The 16,214-nt window shown below is 67.3% G+C and overlaps 1 protein-coding gene across 1 annotated transcript in view; it reads left to right on the plus strand.

Annotated features, from left to right (window-relative positions):
* Megf6 (multiple EGF like domains 6) overlaps positions 1-16,214 on the plus strand; it is a 91,384-nt gene that overhangs the window by 71,362 nt on the left and 3,808 nt on the right. Inside the window, exons 11-32 of the mRNA XM_042701995.1 lie at positions 47-166; positions 523-645; positions 891-1,058; positions 1,310-1,441; positions 2,653-2,781; positions 4,307-4,435; positions 5,043-5,177; positions 5,271-5,405; positions 10,617-10,742; positions 11,142-11,273; positions 11,364-11,492; positions 11,634-11,765; positions 12,105-12,233; positions 12,320-12,448; positions 12,658-12,786; positions 13,119-13,247; positions 13,387-13,515; positions 14,058-14,186; positions 14,299-14,427; positions 14,539-14,670; positions 14,841-14,969; positions 15,531-15,659. Of these exons, the coding sequence (XP_042557929.1) occupies positions 47-166; positions 523-645; positions 891-1,058; positions 1,310-1,441; positions 2,653-2,781; positions 4,307-4,435; positions 5,043-5,177; positions 5,271-5,405; positions 10,617-10,742; positions 11,142-11,273; positions 11,364-11,492; positions 11,634-11,765; positions 12,105-12,233; positions 12,320-12,448; positions 12,658-12,786; positions 13,119-13,247; positions 13,387-13,515; positions 14,058-14,186; positions 14,299-14,427; positions 14,539-14,670; positions 14,841-14,969; positions 15,531-15,659 (2,883 nt within the window). The remainder of the gene's footprint in view (positions 1-46; positions 167-522; positions 646-890; positions 1,059-1,309; positions 1,442-2,652; positions 2,782-4,306; positions 4,436-5,042; positions 5,178-5,270; positions 5,406-10,616; positions 10,743-11,141; positions 11,274-11,363; positions 11,493-11,633; positions 11,766-12,104; positions 12,234-12,319; positions 12,449-12,657; positions 12,787-13,118; positions 13,248-13,386; positions 13,516-14,057; positions 14,187-14,298; positions 14,428-14,538; positions 14,671-14,840; positions 14,970-15,530; positions 15,660-16,214) is intronic.

The following is a 16,214-nucleotide window of genomic DNA, read 5'->3' on the forward strand; positions in this document are numbered from 1 at the left end:
GAGATTGTGGATGGGGTGCACAGGTGGGCTCTGTGTGTGCCCGTAGATGTCGACGACTGTATGGATTCCCCGTGCTGCCAGCAGGCGTGTGCCAACACCCCTGGTGGGTATGAGTGCGGCTGCTACGCCGGCTACCGGCTCAGCACCGACGGCTGCAGCTGTGAGGGTGAGTCCCTGCCCTCGGTGGCACCTAGTGCCGGGGAAGGACGTCGGGTCCAGGCTGGCCCCCCAGCCTGCCAGTCCCTGTCCCCAAGCCCCATTGCTTGCTACAGAAGGGCAGTGCCAGCCTTCCTCCCTCTCTCTGGCCTGTGGTCACCGGCCGCTCTCACGGGGTGGGGTCCGCCCTCCTGGCTGCTCTTGAGCGGATCTCCGGTCCGGCCTCCTTCGGCGGGGGCTGGCGCCGCCTGAGACACCGCCGTTCTGTGGGTTGGCATTGCCAGAGTGCCTCAGCTCTGTCCAGGGGGCAGGGCCAGGGCGGGTAGGGCCCCCGTTCCCGACGCCAGGAGCCCTGTTTGCCTGCAGATGTGGACGAATGCGCCTCCAGCCGTGGAGGCTGTGAGCATCACTGCTCCAACCTGGCCGGCTCCTTCCAGTGCTTCTGCGAAGCCGGCTACCGGCTGGACGAGGACCGCCGAGGCTGCACCCGTGAGCATCCCGGCCACCCCTCCCTGCCCCCAGTCCTGCGTGCTGTCCGGCCATGCGCCGCCCCCGCTCCAGGCCAGCTCTTGCTAAGGTGGTAGGGCAGCAGGGCCGATGAGACAGCCCTTCCCAGACAAATGCCGGCCGGGGGTTCTGGGTGGCCCAGCTCCCCTGATCAGATGAGAGATGACCCACTCTCCTTGGGAGAGCGGTGGGTGGCAGGCATAAGGCGCCTGTGTGGTCCTCCCCAGCCCTGGAGGAGCCCACGGTGGACCTGGACGGCCAGCTGCCCTTCGTGCGGCCTCTGCCCCACATCGCGGTGCTGCGAGATGAACTACCTCAGCTCTTCCAGGATGACTACGGGCCGGAGGAGGAGGAGGCGGAGCTCCGGGGAGAGCACAGGCTCCTGGAGAAGTTTGGTGAGGGCTTGGGCCCGTGCTGCCCTCCTGCCCTCAGGGTCAGCAGGCCGCTGACCACGGTGTCCTGCAGTGACCTGCAGAGGGCGCAGGTCCACGTGGGGTTCAGGAGGCCCGCAGCTCCCAGGGAGGCTCTCCCTGGCCTCCACCTCTGGCTCCTTCGGGGGCCTCTGGGCTGGGCTGGCCCTCTAGTCCTCTTTCTTGGTCTGAGGCTGGTGTCCGGCTCTGAGACGCCTCTCCCTGTCTGTCTCCAGTCTGCCTGGGTGACTCCTTCGGCCATGACTGCAGCCTGACCTGCGCTGACTGCAGGAATGGAGGGACCTGCCTCCCGGGCCTGGATGGCTGCGACTGCCCGGACGGCTGGACCGGGCTCATCTGCAATGAGAGTGAGTCCCTGCAGGACAGTGCTGGGCGAGGGGGGGGGGGGGTGAGCCCCAGACAGGGCCAGTGGCACCACGGGCACCACTGGGGGGACAGCGGTGAGCACTGTGGGCATCACCAGGGGACAGTGGTGGGCACCTGTGGGCATCTCCAGGGGACAGTGGTGGGCACCGCGGGCATCACCAGGGGACAGCGGTGGGCATTGTGGGCATCACTGGGGGGACAGCAGTGGGTGCCTGTGGGCATCACCAGGGGACAGCGGTGGGTGTCTGTGGGCATCACCGGGGTGACAGCGGTGGGTGTCTGTGGGCATCACCGGGGTGACAGCGGTGGGTGTCTGTGGGCATCACCGGGGTGACAGCGGTGGGTGTCTGTGGGCATCACCGGGGTGACAGCGGTGGGTGTCTGTGGGCATCACCGGGGTGACAGCGGTGGGTGTCTGTGGGCATCACCGGGGTGACAGCGGTGGGTGTCTGTGGGCATCACCGGGGTGACAGCGGTGGGTGTCTGTGGGCATCACCGGGGTGACAGCGGTGGGTGTCTGTGGGCATCACCGGGGTGACAGCGGTGGGTGTCTGTGGGCATCACTGGGGTGACAGCGGTGGGTGTCTGTGGGCATCACTGGGGTGACAGCGGTGGGTGTCTGTGGGCATCACCGGGGTGACAGCGGTGGGTGTCTGTGGGCATCACCGGGGTGACAGCGGTGGGTGTCTGTGGGCATCACCGGGGTGACAGCGGTGGGTGTCTGTGGGCATCACCGGGGTGACAGTGGTGGGCATCGTGGGCATCACTGGGGGGACAGCAATAGGTGTCTGTGGGCATCACTGGGGGGACAGCAATAGGTGCCTGTGGGCACCACTGGGGACAGCGGTGGGCACCGTGGGCATCACCAGGGGACAGTGGTGGGCACCTGTGGGCATCACCAGGGACAGCGGTGGGCACCGTGGGCATCACCGGGACGGCACTGGGCAGCTGTGGGCATTGCCGGGCTGTGATGGCTGTGAGGTCCGGGGTGCGTGCGTGCGATCAGAGGGAGAGGGTGCGGGGTTGGATGGTGACGTCTCGTCCGCCCTGAGTGTGGCTGGGTCTGGGAGTCACAGTTGTGTGCTCCAGGCGGTGGCGTCTGAACCCGTGTGGGCCTTGGAACGTGTGTGGCGGGGACCCTGCTCAGAGCCCTACTGACCAGTGACCCTGGTGCTTCTCCTCACCCCCGTAGCTTGCCCCCCCGGCACCTTCGGGAAGAACTGCAGCTCGGCCTGCGGCTGTGAGAACGGCGGGACGTGTGGCCCTGTGACAGGGGCCTGCCGCTGCCCCCCGGGAGTCGGCGGAGCCCGCTGTGAGGATGGTGCGTGGGACCCCTCGGGAGCCTCTGCGGCTGCCCCTGGGGGGGGGGGGCCGGTCTCCTGCCCGGCCTCCTTGTGGGGAGGAGGGCCAGTAATGGGGGCTTTGCATGGGCTCCTGCCCACCGGCTTCCAGGGCTTCTGCGGGGCCCGGGACGGAGGAGGCCTTTAGAGGGACAGATGTCGAGTGTTCCTTGTTGCTAATTCCCTGGGGCTCAGCTGCGGCAGGTGGAGACTTGGGGGTCAGTGTGCTTGGACTGGGCTTCCTGGGGAGGAGGGGAGCCCCCTTCCTGTTCCCAGAAACATTCATGTACCACTGCGGGACTCACAGAAGCGAGCCCTGGTGTTGGTGACTGTGCGGGGTGACGCGGATGTCCTGTCTCACTGTAGTTACAACCTTCTGTGGGAGCTAGAGCCAGTGGCGTTTTCCCAGGGGGCATTGCTGCATTTTGAGGTCTGTGCCAAGGGCAGCCGTGCGGGACTTTCTGTCTCCTCTCGGTGGTCCGCTGTTCACATGGCCTGCTGTCCTCTGTCAGTCAGCCTGGCGAGTCTGTGGAGGCCCAGAGCCCCTGCCTGGCAGGGCTGGAGCGCCACAGGCTCTGGGGAGGACCGAGGGCACCTGGCAGACACCGGCCCGCCACTGCTTTGCCACATCCGTGTGGCTCCCTGGAGACTGGTCTGGGGTGTCCTGTGGGAGGGTTCCCAGACTCCCCAAAGGCCCAACAGACCTGGCCAGGCGAGTCCAGGAGGGTCTGGGCCCTGGCGGGACCCTGTGTGGGTTTCTCAGTCTCTGGGCACCTCAGCTCATGACTGCTTCGTTCTGGTCAGTGCCCGGTGACTTCCCCTCCTCTCAGATCCCTCAGCCTGTCCTTCGAGGACATTTGGGCCCACGTGGACAATGCAAAATGGCATCATCCTGGACTGATGATGCCACCCTGAACATGCTGTCATCTTGTTATGATGTGTCATCCTGGGGGGGATGGTGTCATCCTGAGGTGGTAATGTCATCCTGTTATGATGATGTCATACAGTTATGATGATGTCATCTGGGTGTGATGATGTCATCCTGGGGATGGTATCATTCTGGGGTGATAGTGTATCCTATTATGATGATGTCATCCTAGGGGATGATGTCATCCTGGGGTGGGCTGGGTCCACCTCCCATCCACTGCAACCCCTTTGGTAGGAAGAAGGACATGGGGCAGGGGAAGACATTCTGGAAAGCACAAAGCTAGCCTTGGAGCCTCTCGAGCCTGGGGCTGGGACCTGGCCAGTGGGCTCATGCGTCCGTGAGGCGGGGGAGTCAGGCTCAGTCCCACCGAGGAGCAGAGTCCAGGAGGCCGCAGGCTGGGGGGGAGGGACCGCTGGCCCTTAGGCGCACGCTGAGCGGCGTGCTCCGGCCCCCACCCTTGCCGCGGACCGTGGAGAGGCTGGCCAGACGGTCGGGAGGTGCATCGCTCCGCGCAGGGTGGGGCTTCTCCCGTCCCCTGTGCCGGGGGACTCTCCCTGAGGCCACCCCCATCTCCTCAGGCTGCCCCAAGGGCTTCTACGGGAAACATTGTCGCAAGAAGTGCCACTGTGCCAACCGGGGCCGGTGCCACCGCCTCTACGGGGCCTGCCTCTGCGACCCAGGGCTGTACGGCCGCTTCTGCCACCTTGGTAAGTCCTGCTGCCTGAAGTGTGTGAGCTGGCCCGGGGCCAGAGGGTCTGAGACTCTCCGGTGCTGGGAGCCCCGTGCAGTGTTCTGGGTTGGAGTTTGGGATCTGTGCTGCTCCGGGGGCATCCTTCCCACCCCCCGCCAGGGAGCCTCCTGGCCCTGGTCCCTGGAGGGGCTGGGCCGTAGACACCGGCTGGACGAGCCTCCCCAGGGAGCCTGGCAGGGGCCTAGGCACAGCTTGGGGTTTGGAGTGAGGCCTGGCAACGCGGTCTGGTCCTCAGCCCCCCCCAAAGGGTGAGCCCTGGGGTGCACAGGGAAGGAAGAGGCTGGTGGGGCGGCGGAGGGCAGACCTCCTTTGGGCATTTGTCAGAGAAGTGTTTGGAGAGGGGAATGTCAGGACTGAGTGGGAATGGTGTGGTCCAGGGCGAAACCTTAACTTCGCAGACCCTGGTTCTCAGTTATAAAATGGGCACAAGTGTGATGCTGAGACCCTCAGAAAGTTCTGGAAGGGGGCACAGCCTCAGGGGTCCGTCACTGTTGCCGTAGTAACCAGGGCTGGGAGGGGCGGGTGCTGCGGGCCGGCAGGCCCCTCACGGCTCTGTGGTGCAGCCTGTCCGCCCTGGGCCTTCGGGCCGGGCTGCTCGGAGGACTGCAGCTGCGAGCGGGCCCACACCCAGTCCTGTGACCCCAGGGACGGCGGATGCTCCTGCAAGGCCGGTTTCCGGGGCCGGCGGTGCCAGGAGGGTGAGCCAGGGCCGGGAAGGGGTCGCGGAGGGGTGGAGTGGGGCGGGGCGGGCAGTCCTGGGCTCCTCTCACCCTCGCCTTCTCACCCTGCAGAGTGTGAGCCAGGCTTCTTTGGGCCAGGCTGCCGGCAAAGGTGCACCTGCCCACCGGGAGTGGCCTGTGACCCTGTGGGTGGCGAGTGTCGGAGGCAGTGTCCGCCTGGCTACCTGGGGGAGGACTGTGGCCAAGGTGAGTGGCCACCTCTGGCGATCCGGTGTGTGGGTCACGTGGGTCGTGTGTATGTGTGTGGCTCAGACGGCCGCTCGGCTCGAGGCTGCTGACCGCAGTACCCGGGCCCCCGTGGAGCCTTTACCTGCTGTGCGTGGCAGCCGCTTGTGGTGTGCTTTAGAAACTGTCCAGGGCAGGAGCTGCCTCTGCCCGGGCCTGACCCAGAGAAGGGGTCAGTGCCTCTCCAAAACCACTCTCACTCCTTCACCCCACTGGTTGTTCTGAGAGCACTGTGCCTGGAGTCCAGGGGTGGGGGTAAGGTATGGGCTGCAGCTGCACAGGCAGAGATGGGGGCCCCCAGGCAGATCTCAGGACACAGAGCCCAGGTGGACCAGTGAGTTCAGTCCCAGCTGCCCTACGACCGGCCTGGAGCAAGGCATGCTGGGAACCCACACCCTGACGTGTTGGCAGTGGGAGGCAAAGGGAGCTGGACGGGAGGGTGGGGCACTGGGGCTTCCAGCAGCCTGCAGCCAAGCCCCCTGTGCCCCTCAGCCCATTTGGGCTGGGCAGGGATGACAGGCATCACGACCAGGAGCCCTGAGCGGCCGTGGGCCCATGAGGGAGGGAAGGCCTGGGTGTGTGCCCTGGGGCTGCGGCGGTGGCTGCTGTCGGGCCCGGGAAGGTTTCGGCCTCCCTTGGCAAGGTCCTGCTGTCCACTCCTGTTGGCCTGAAGAGCTGGTGGGAGCTGATGGGACCCATACACAGTACTGCCTCGAGGTGGCCGGGCCAGGGAGGGGTGGCAGAGCCGTGGCCGCTTCTCTTCCCTGCCCCCAGCTGGGGGTAAAGCACAGAGAGGCCCTGCCCCACCTAGCCTGCCCAGAGGCCACGGAGGAGCAGCGTTAGGAAGTCAGCACGCTCCGGCCAGCATCTCAGCCCACACTGGCCACGGCGACCAGAGCTGTGAGCACCTGGCCAGGCCCCAGCCTGCTCCCAGTGTCTGCACCCAGTGTCTGAACTCAGTGTCTGTCTGCACGCAGTGTCTGAACCCAGTGTCTGTCTGCACGCAGTGTCTGAACCCAGTGTCTGAACCCAGTGTCTGTCTGCACGCAGTGTCTGAACCCAGTGTCTGAACCCAGTGTCTGAACCCAGTGTCTGTCTGCACGCAGTGTCTGAACCCAGTGTCTGTCTGCACGCAGTGTCTGCACGCAGTGTCTGAACCCAGTGTCTGCACGCAGTGTCTGAACCCAGTGTCTGAACCCAGTGTCTGAACCCAGTGTCTGAACCCAGTGTCTGAACCCAGTGTCTGAACTCAGTGTCTGTCTGCACGCAGTGTCTGAACCCAGTGTCTGAACCCAGTGTCTGTCTGCACGCAGTGTCTGTCTGCACGCAGTGTCTGAACCCAGTGTCTGAACCCAGTGTCTGTCTGCACGCAGTGTCTGAACCCAGTGTCTGAACCCAGTGTCTGAACCCAGTGTCTGAACTCAGTGTCTGTCTGCACGCAGTGTCTGAACCCAGTGTCTGAACTCAGTGTCTGTCTGCACGCAGTGTCTGTCTGCACGCAGTGTCTGAACCCAGTGTCTGAACCCAGTGTCTGTCTGCACGCAGTGTCTGTCTGCACGCAGTGTCTGAACCCAGTGTCTGAACCCAGTGTCTGTCTGCACGCAGTGTCTGAACCCAGTGTCTGAACCCAGTGTCTGTCTGCACGCAGTGTCTGAACCCAGTGTCTGAACTCAGTGTCTGTCTGCACGCAGTGTCTGAACCCAGTGTCTGAACTCAGTGTCTGTCTGCACGCAGTGTCTGAACCCAGTGTCTGAACTCAGTGTCTGTCTGCACGCAGTGTCTGAACCCAGTGTCTGAACTCAGTGTCTGTCTGCACGCAGTGTCTGAATCCAGTGTCTGAACTCAGTGTCTGTCTGCACGCAGTGTCTGAACCCAGTGTCTGAACTCAGTGTCTGTCTGCACGCAGTGTCTGAACCCAGTGTCTGAACTCAGTGTCTGTCTGCACGCAGTGTCTGAACCCAGTGTCTGAACCCAGTGTCTGAACCCAGTGTCTGTCTGCACGCAGTGTCTGAACCCAGTGTCTCTGGCTGCACTTAGTATCTCTATCTGCACCTAGTGTCTGTATCCAGTGTCTCCACCCTGTGTCTATCTGCACCCGGTGTCTGTGTGGGTGCTTCGGCTGGGCCCGCTCTGGGATAATGCCAACTCGCGTTCTCACGTTCTGTTGGTGCAGGAGTGACATGGTATGGGTGGAATCCCACCCTGGACACACGGTATCTGGCCTCAGGTTGAGCTCAGTGGTTCCGAGTGTTTGCTTTCCCACTTGGGCAAGCATTGCGGGGCTTATAGAGATGTAGACAGTGCCCGGCCTTCTGACAGCTCCCACCTGATACACACACACACACACACACACACACACACACACACACACACACACACGTATGCACCCATGCAGACATGCAGTGTGCACAGTCTGCACGTGTGTGCATGGGCACACAGGTGCACACGCGCATACTTGCAGCGCAGCCACCCCCGGGCCTGGGACCTGCCTTCCAGGCCTCATGTGGAGCTCAGGAGGAGGCTTTGCCCAGCAGCCCTGGAGCCAGCCCAGGCGTCAGGAGGTAGAAGCCCCCTCCTCTTTTTGTTTTTCCTTGCCTGCTAGGCTAAGCCTCCCGTGCCTCAAGAATGAGCCACAGGAAATGACACACACACTTTTATAGACATTTCTGGGAACTATTACTGCCCTGCGCATGGGTCTGCAGCTAGTTAGTGGGGAGGCCGCTGCGGCCCAGACCGTGGCCGGTCTCCCTGCCCCGCCCCGCCCTGCGGACTCCTGAGCGTGCGTGGGGGCTGCATGTGCCCCGGCCTGCCCCTGCGTCCCGGGACGGTGGCTCTCACCTGCTGCACACCTGTGGGGCCTGCAGCGTTTCCCTGACATCCGGGCTAGCGGCAGGGCAGCCTCCCCACGCTGCGCTCTGCCAGGCCCAGGGAGTGGTCACTGCAGGTCACAGGGTCCTAGAGCCCGGCGCTTGGCACCGTGAACCTTCTGCGGCCCTGCTGTGGAACCCAGTGCCAGGCCACCACCGCCAAGGTGCTCTGAATCCCGGGCTGTTGGGCCCCTGTTTAGAACATTCTGGCCACCACTCCTTACCACCCCATTCCTGTGAGGACCACGGGGTGGAGGCAGATTCTCCCACAGTCCCTGGGGCTGAGTTGGAGGTGCGGTACGGTGGGGTACCATCTGGGTGGGGAGGAGAGGGGCTGGATGGGTGCACCCTGGTGGGCTGGAGTGGTAGGGGTTCTCTTGGGGACCCCAGTGGGGCTGGAAGGGGGACAAGGTTGCTGCCTGCTCCTGGGAGCTCTCCAGGGTCCTGGTGGCCGTGGCTCCTGCCTGACAGGCCGCTATGCCCTCTGTCTGCCCCTGCCCATCTCCGATGGTGCCCCGAGGCTAACCTTTCTCTGTCCCTGGCCTTCTCTGTGACCCACCCTGGTAGTGCTCCGCTGCTCCTGCTGGGGCTGGAGTTGGTGCCAGCACGGGGCAGTGCAGGGCAGCGCAGGACAGGGCAGCATGGGGCAGCACAGGGCAGCGCGGGGCAGGGCAGCGCGGGGCACGGCAGGGCAGTATGGGGCAGGACAGGGCAGTGAAGGGCAGTGCAATGCGGGGCAGCACGGGGCAGCGCGGGGCAGGGCAGGGCAGTGCGGGGCATGGGCAGGGCAGTGTGGGGCAGCATGGGGCAGGGCAGCGTGGGGCAGCACGGGGCAGGGCAGCACGGGGCAGCGCGGGGCAGGGCAGGGCAGTGCGGGGCATGGGCAGGGCAGTGTGGGGCAGCATGGGCAGGGCAGCGTGGGGCAGCGCGGGGCAGGGCAGGGCAGCGCAGGGCAGTGCAGTGTGGGCAGTGTGGGGCAGCATGGGGCAGGGCAGTGCGGGGCAGCACGGGGCAGGGCAGGGCAGCGCGGGGCAGCGCAGTGCGGGCAGTGCGGGGCAGCACGGGGCAGGGCAGTGCGGGGCAGCGCGGGCAGTGCGGGGCAGCACCGGGCAGGGCAGGCTCCCGGGCTGGGCAGCCCCACAAGGGCAGGGCAGGGCAGCGCGGGGCAGCACGGGGCAGGGCAGGGCAGCGCGGGGCAGCACAGTGCGGGCAGTGCGGGGCAGCACGGGGCAGGGCAGTGCAGGGCAGCGCGGGCAGTGCGGGGCAGCACCAGGCAGGGCAGGCTCCCGGGCTGGGCAGCCCCACAAAGGCAGGGCAGGGCAGTGCGGGGCAGCACGGGGCAGGGCAGGGCAGCGCGGGCAGTGTGGGGCAGCACGGGGCAGGGCAGGCTCCCAGGCTGGGCAGCCCCACAAGGGCAGGGCAGGGTAGGGCAGCACGGGGCAGGGCAGGGCAGCACGGGGCAGTGCGGGACAGCACGGGGCAGGGCAGCACAGTGCGGGCAGTGCAGGGCAGCGCGGGGCAGCACAGTGCGGGCAGTGCGGGGCAGCGTGGGGCAGTGCAGGGCAGCGCAGGGCAGGGCAGGGCAGTGCGGCGCAGTGCAGTGCGGGGCAGCGCGGGGCAGTGCAGGGCAGCGCGGGGCAGTGCAGGGCAGCGCAGGGCAGGGCAGTGCAGTGCGGGGCAGCGCGGGGCAGTGCGGGGCAGCGCGGGGCAGTGCAGGGCAGCGCGGGGCAGGGCAGTGCAGGGCAGTGCAGGGCAGCGCGGGGCAGTGCAGGGCAGCGCAGGGCAGGGCAGTGCAGTGTGGGCAGCGCGGGGCAGCGCGGGGCAGCGCGGGGCAGCGCGGGGCAGCGCGGGGCAGGGCAGTGCGGGGCAGTGTGGGGCAGCGCGGGGCAGCGCGGGGCAGCGCGGGGCAGGGCAGTGCGGGGCAGTGCGGGGCAGCGCGGGGCAGCGCAGGGCAGGGCAGTGCAGTGTGGGCAGTGCGGGGCAGCGCGGGGCAGCGCGGGGCAGCGCGGGGCAGTGCAGGGCAGCGCAGGGCAGGGCAGTGCAGTGTGGGCAGTGCGGGGCAGTGCGGGGCAGCGCGGGGCAGTGCGGGGCAGCGCGGGGCAGTGCGGGGCAGCACAGGGCAGGGCAGGGCAGGGCAGCGCGGGCAGTGCGGGGCAGGGCAGGGCAGGGCAGCGCGGGCAGTGGGGGGCAGCACTGGGCAGGGCAGGCTCCCGGGCTGGGCCCCACAAGGGCAGGGCAGGCAGGGACAGTGTGAAGTGGGCCTCCCATGCCCAGGGCTTAGTCCTCTCCTGCCCCCCTCCTACAGAGTGCCCAGAAGGGACATTCGGCGTGAACTGCTCCGGATCCTGCTCCTGTGTCGCAGCACCCTGTTACCGGGTCACCGGGCAGTGCCTGTGTCCACTGGGGAGGACGGGGGAGGACTGTGGGGCAGGTGAGTGGCCCCTCCTCTCTGGGGTACTGACTTTGGGTGCCTGGTCAGGGCTGGGCCAGAGGATGCAGCCCTGAAGACCCAAAGCCCCTGTGCAGCAGCTTCAAGCACTCACCCTGGACCGAGCCTGGGCATGGGAGGGTGCTGTGGCCCTCCTGGCCTGGGTGGCCGGTTCCCTGCACGGGGTCTCCTAGTCCCTCGCGCAGTTGTCCATGTTGCTTGATGAGCTGTCTGGGTGTGGGTCTGGGGGGGTGTGGGTGAGCATCCTGCAGTCCTGGGACTACCTAGGACTCTAATACTCCAGCCTGCCCCTAGAGGGGAGCAGTGGTTTCCTCCTGGGCCACGGCACAGAGGCCTTCAGTCGGGGCAGAAGGGGAGACTGACTAGTCCTGGGGACACCAGATTGTCCCGAGGGCCGCTGGGGGCTCGGCTGCCAGGAGATATGCCCTGCGTGTGAGCACGGCGCCAGCTGCGACCCCAGGACGGGAGCCTGCCTGTGCCTCCCGGGCTTCGTCGGCAGCCGCTGCCAGGATGGTGAGTGTGGCCCACACTGACCTCAGCCTCAGCCTGCCGCCCCAGCGAGGCTGCGCTGGGTGCCACGTTTGCCCTCTCTGCCGCCCACAGCTTGCCCTGCAGGCTGGTTCGGGCCCAGCTGCCAGAGGAGGTGTTCTTGTGCCAATGATGGGCACTGCCATCCAGTCACAGGGCGCTGCAGCTGTGCCCCCGGGTGGACTGGACTCAGCTGCCAGAGAGGTACCTGCCCCTCCCCCCGGCCTGCCCCTCATGCCGCCGCCTCTCCCTGCCCCGTCCCGGGCTGCTCAGGGCCTTGATCCGGCTGCGGTGGCTGAGAGACCTGGTGGGGTCTGCGCAGGATGACGCTGTACTCTCTTGCAGCCTGTGACAGCGAGCACTGGGGCCCGGACTGCGTCCACCCCTGTAACTGCAGCGCGGCCCATGGCCACTGTGACGCCGCCAGCGGCCTGTGCCTGTGTGAGGCTGGCTACGTGGGTCCCCGGTGTGAGCAGCGTGAGTCCTAGCCGGCCCCCAGCCACACCCCGCCCACCCCCGCTGCCCGGTGCACCGGGCATGCGCGTGCAAACACAAATCACACTGCTTGCACACCTGGGCACGTGCACTTGCACGCTTGTGCACAGAGGCACGTGTGCACCTGTCTTCCTGTCCCCATCTGGAGTTACCCCAGCGGGTAGGGAGAGGGTGGGCTCAGGCCAACTTGTCTTAGAAGTCGGTAAGATCCGAGACCTTCCAGAGCCTGCCTGGGACTCTAACGACCAGGTGCCCCCTCTGGTAGGGGAGGGGCCCTGTTGCTGGCTCTGGCCCCTGGCTGATGGGGCCGGGCTGTCTCAGGGTGCCCCCAGGGCTTCTTTGGGCCTGGCTGTGAGCAGCGGTGCCAGTGTGAGAATGAGGCGGCCTGTGACCATGTCAGTGGGGCGTGCACCTGCCCCCCCGGCTGGCGGGGCAGCTTCTGTGAGCGCAGTAAGTGGGCGCAGGCCAGGGAGGGCCCGGGGGGCTGCTGAGCATAGCAGGGGTCCCCGGTCACCGTTACCTCCGCCCGCCCGCAGCCTGCCCCGCCGGCTTCTTTGGGTTGGACTGCCTCAGCGCCTGCAACTGCTCCGCGGGGGCCGACTGTGACCCCGTGAATGGCTCCTGCATCTGCCCCGCCGGCCGCTGGGGCCCCCGCTGCTCCCAGGGTGCGTGAGGCCCGGCTCGGCCCGGGTACCGCGGGGAGAGGCTCCCGGGCTCTGGGGGAGGGGGCATCCTGGGTGTCCAGGGCTTTGCCCCTGAGAACCCCAGGGCCCGTCCCAGATGTGGCCACTCTGTGGAGGGGCGGCCCAGGCTGGGCTTGGGGGAAGCTGAACAGATGCCCCGCAGGTCCCTGATACCCCTTCTCCCCCTGCAGCCTGCCCAGCCCTCACCTACGGGCTGAACTGTAGCCAGGCCTGCAGCTGCTCCAACGGGGCCTCCTGTGACCCAGTCCACGGGCAGTGCCACTGTGCGCCTGGCTGGACGGGGCCCTCCTGCCTGCAGGGTAAGCCCTGCCAGGGGTCCGGGCTCCAGGCCTCGATTGTGGGCTCTTGCTGGGTCTGCATGGGACACTGGGCAGTGGGTGCTGGGGTGGACACGACTCAGCAGTAGCCAGGGCAGGGCTGGGCGTGGACTCCCTGGGTCCCTGACCCTGGGGAGTGGGGCACCCTTCGGTGCTGCAAAGCCAGGTTGGTGGGCTCCAGCATGGGGCTGGGGTGGGTCATCAGCCGTGGGTGAGCTCCCCACCCCACGCCCTGGGCTGTGGAGGGGTGCTGGGAGCCTGTGTTCCCCGAGGGACCATGCTGGTCAGAGGCTGTAGCTTGCTTTCTCTTCCAGCCTGCCCGGCTGGCCTCTACGGGAAGAACTGCCAACACTCCTGCTTTTGCCAGAACGGAGGGAGCTGCCACCCCGTCCTGGGCCACTGCACCTGCCCCGAGGGCTGGACCGGCCTGGCTTGCGAGCATGGTGGGCTGGGTCAGGCCGCGGACAGAGGGCTGGTGGGCCGAGACAGGCTTCTGGGCCAGAAGACAGGGTTCTGGGTGTGGCTGGGGCCGGGGCCTCCTGGGCTCCACACACGGAGCCTGTCCTCCCCCTCTCCCTGCAGAGTGCCTCCCTGGACACTCCGGAGCCGGCTGTCAGCCCAGCTGCGCCTGTCTCCACGGGGGTCTGTGCGACTGGCTCACCGGCCAGTGCCTCTGCCCGGCTGGCTGGACCGGGGACAAGTGCCAGAGCCGTGAGTGGGGTGAGGGGGGGCGGGAGGCCCAGGGCTGGTCCTCACAGAGCCACCAGCGGAGGGGCGGGGCAGGGGGGGCAGGAGGGGGCGCAGGGCAGGGCAGGGCAGGGTCTGGTGTCGGAGCTGCCCAGCCTGTGGGCCTAGAATGCCAGCCTCAGGGGGCTGGGGAGTGCTTGCCTCTACTGTGCTCTGAGGGGGATTGGTGGGGAGAGAGACTATCCGAACTGTGCGGACTGAAGCCTGCGGTGTGTAGGGCACCGTCTCGGCTGAAGCCCTCTGCTCAGGGAGCCTGGTTATCCATCCAGGCCCTCTGCTCAGGGAGCCTGGTTATCCATCCAGGCCCGGAGCCCCTTCAGAGCCTGGACGGGTGGGCATGGAGGTAGACCCAAGTCTACCCTGAGTATGTGGTGGTGGGCGCTGGGGCGGCCCCAGGCAGGCTGGTCCAGTGCTCTTCACGCTTTACTCCCGTGGCTGGGCCCTGCCTCCTCCGAGTCCCCGGGGTCCTGCGCCGCGGCCCAGCCCCTGCCTCCTTCCTCCTGCAGCGTGTGCGCAGGGCACCTTCGGGGCTCGCTGTGAGGAGCGCTGCGCCTGCCGGCGGGGGGCTACTTGTCACCATGTCACGGGGGCCTGCCTCTGTCCCCCTGGATGGCAGGGCTCACAGTGTGAGCATGGTGAGCTCCCCCCCCCCCCACCGTGCGGCACCTGGGCTGGGTCCTACACAGGCAGGGCCCTGGGCCCTGCCGCCTCCCTGGCCTTCCTGCCCCAGTCACGGCCTTCCTGCAGGCTGCCCGCACGGCTGGTTTGGAGACGCCTGTGCCCAGCATTGTCACTGCCCACCCGGGGCCTCCTGCCACCACATCACCGGAGAGTGCCACTGCCCGCCTGGCCTCACGGGGCCGGGCTGTGAGCAGGGTAGGTGACCCCTGGCTTCTGCTCCACCCACGGCGTCAGCCGGAGGGCCTCCTGGAAAGCTGCCCACTTGGGAGGCTGGGCCGGGCCTGACCCCTCTTTGCCTACATCCAGCCTGCCAGCCTGGCACCTTCGGAGAAGGCTGCGGCCGCCCGTGCCAGTGTCCCGGCGAGACCTGGGCCTGCCACCCCACCACGGGGACCTGCACCTGTGCTCCCGGCTACCACGGCCCTGGCTGTCAGCAGCGTGAGTGCTGCCTGTGCTCTGGGGCCGGGGTTCTTCTGGGCCCCATCCCGAGGGGCTCCGTGGAGAGGGGGAGGCGGGAGGTGGGGCGCAGGAGCTGTGTGCTATGCGATGGGGAGCTGCGGCCGGCCTCTGGCAGCCCAGCCCTGGCAGTCGGACCTCTCCCCTTCCAGGATGCCCTCCTGGGCGCTTTGGGCCAGGCTGTGCACATGCATGTGGCTGTCTCCACGGAGGCCTCTGCGATGCGGCCACCGGGGCCTGCGCCTGCCCCGCCGGCTTCCTGGGAGCCGACTGCAGCCAGGGTGAGCGCGGTCTGCAGGGCTGGGTGTCTCGTCATGCGTCTCCCCAGAGCAGGGTCCGGGCACGGATGGGAGGCGGTGCTGATGCCGCCCCTCCGACCGGGCGTGCGGCACTCCCAGCCTGAGTTGAGCTGGGGTGGTGGAAAGAGGGCATCCACGCCACCGTGGCCTGCTCTCCCCGCTCTCCGGCCAGCCTGACCGGTGTGGGCTGCCCTCCGCCCATTTGCCCCAGCCATGTCTGCCAGGGGCTAGAGCAGGGCTGGGCAGAGGCCAGGCTGGCTGCTAGCGGTGGCGCGGCTAGCTGCAGCGGAGTGTGCTAGCTTCCTGCCAGAGAGCCTTTCTCCTGAGTCATGGGGGACTTCCCTGTCTGGGGCCCAGACAGCTGGGGTGACTGTGAGTCAGGACAGCGCTGGCCCTGAGCGCACCCCCCCCCAGCCTGCGGTTGGATTGAGATGCTGGGGAGGGGGGTGGTTTGTGCAGATGTGGAGCCTTCCCGCCCCGGGCCCATCCTGTCCCGTCTCCCAGGTGTCTGTCAGGACCCACTCACCCGTCCCCTCCCCACAGCCTGTCCTCAGGGCTACTTCGGCCTCAACTGTGCCCAGGTGTGTGCGTGTGGGCAGGGGGCAGCCTGTGACCCCGTGACGGGCACCTGCCAGTGCCCCCCAGGGACTGCAGGAGCCCACTGTGAATCTGGTGAGTGTCTCCTGGGAGGGAGTAGGCACCTCTGAGCCACCGCAGAGGTCCCTGGGGTGGGTTTGTTCCTAGGAGACGGGGTTGGGTGGCGGGTAGGGGTCTCAGAGGTGGCACTGTCACTGTGCAGTCTGAGTAAACCATTCTTCTCCCCTCCCCCAGCCCTGCCTCTCCCAACCCGGCCCCTCACGCACAGGCTGAGCATGGGTTCTGACCAGGGCCCCTCCCGGCAAGGGGGTGGGGTGGCTGGAGCCGGATCATCTCCTCCCCCGGCCCTCTGTGCCGGTCCCAGGCAGAGGGGACACAGGAGCACAGGCGGAAGGGCAGGCTGGGACAGGGACGGCAGCTCCCAGCCAGGACGCCGCCCCTGGCCACACCCTAGTCCGGCAGCCCAGCCTCTCCCTGGTTCCTCATTGAGGGGCTGAATTACCGCCCCAGGTGCTCAGCCTGGGGCTTCCTGGAACCCGCGCGGCCAGGGGGCAGAAGCCCAGGTCCAGCCAGGATAAGGCCCAGCCCTGCCTCGCTTCCAGGCTGGGCTTCACTGTGGATCAGGTTATA

The sequence above is a fragment of the Dipodomys spectabilis genome, unplaced genomic scaffold, assembly GCF_019054845.1.
Source record: "Dipodomys spectabilis isolate Male_0828 unplaced genomic scaffold, ASM1905484v1 ptg000299l, whole genome shotgun sequence".
In the NCBI taxonomy this organism is placed as follows: domain Eukaryota; kingdom Metazoa; phylum Chordata; class Mammalia; order Rodentia; family Heteromyidae; genus Dipodomys; species Dipodomys spectabilis.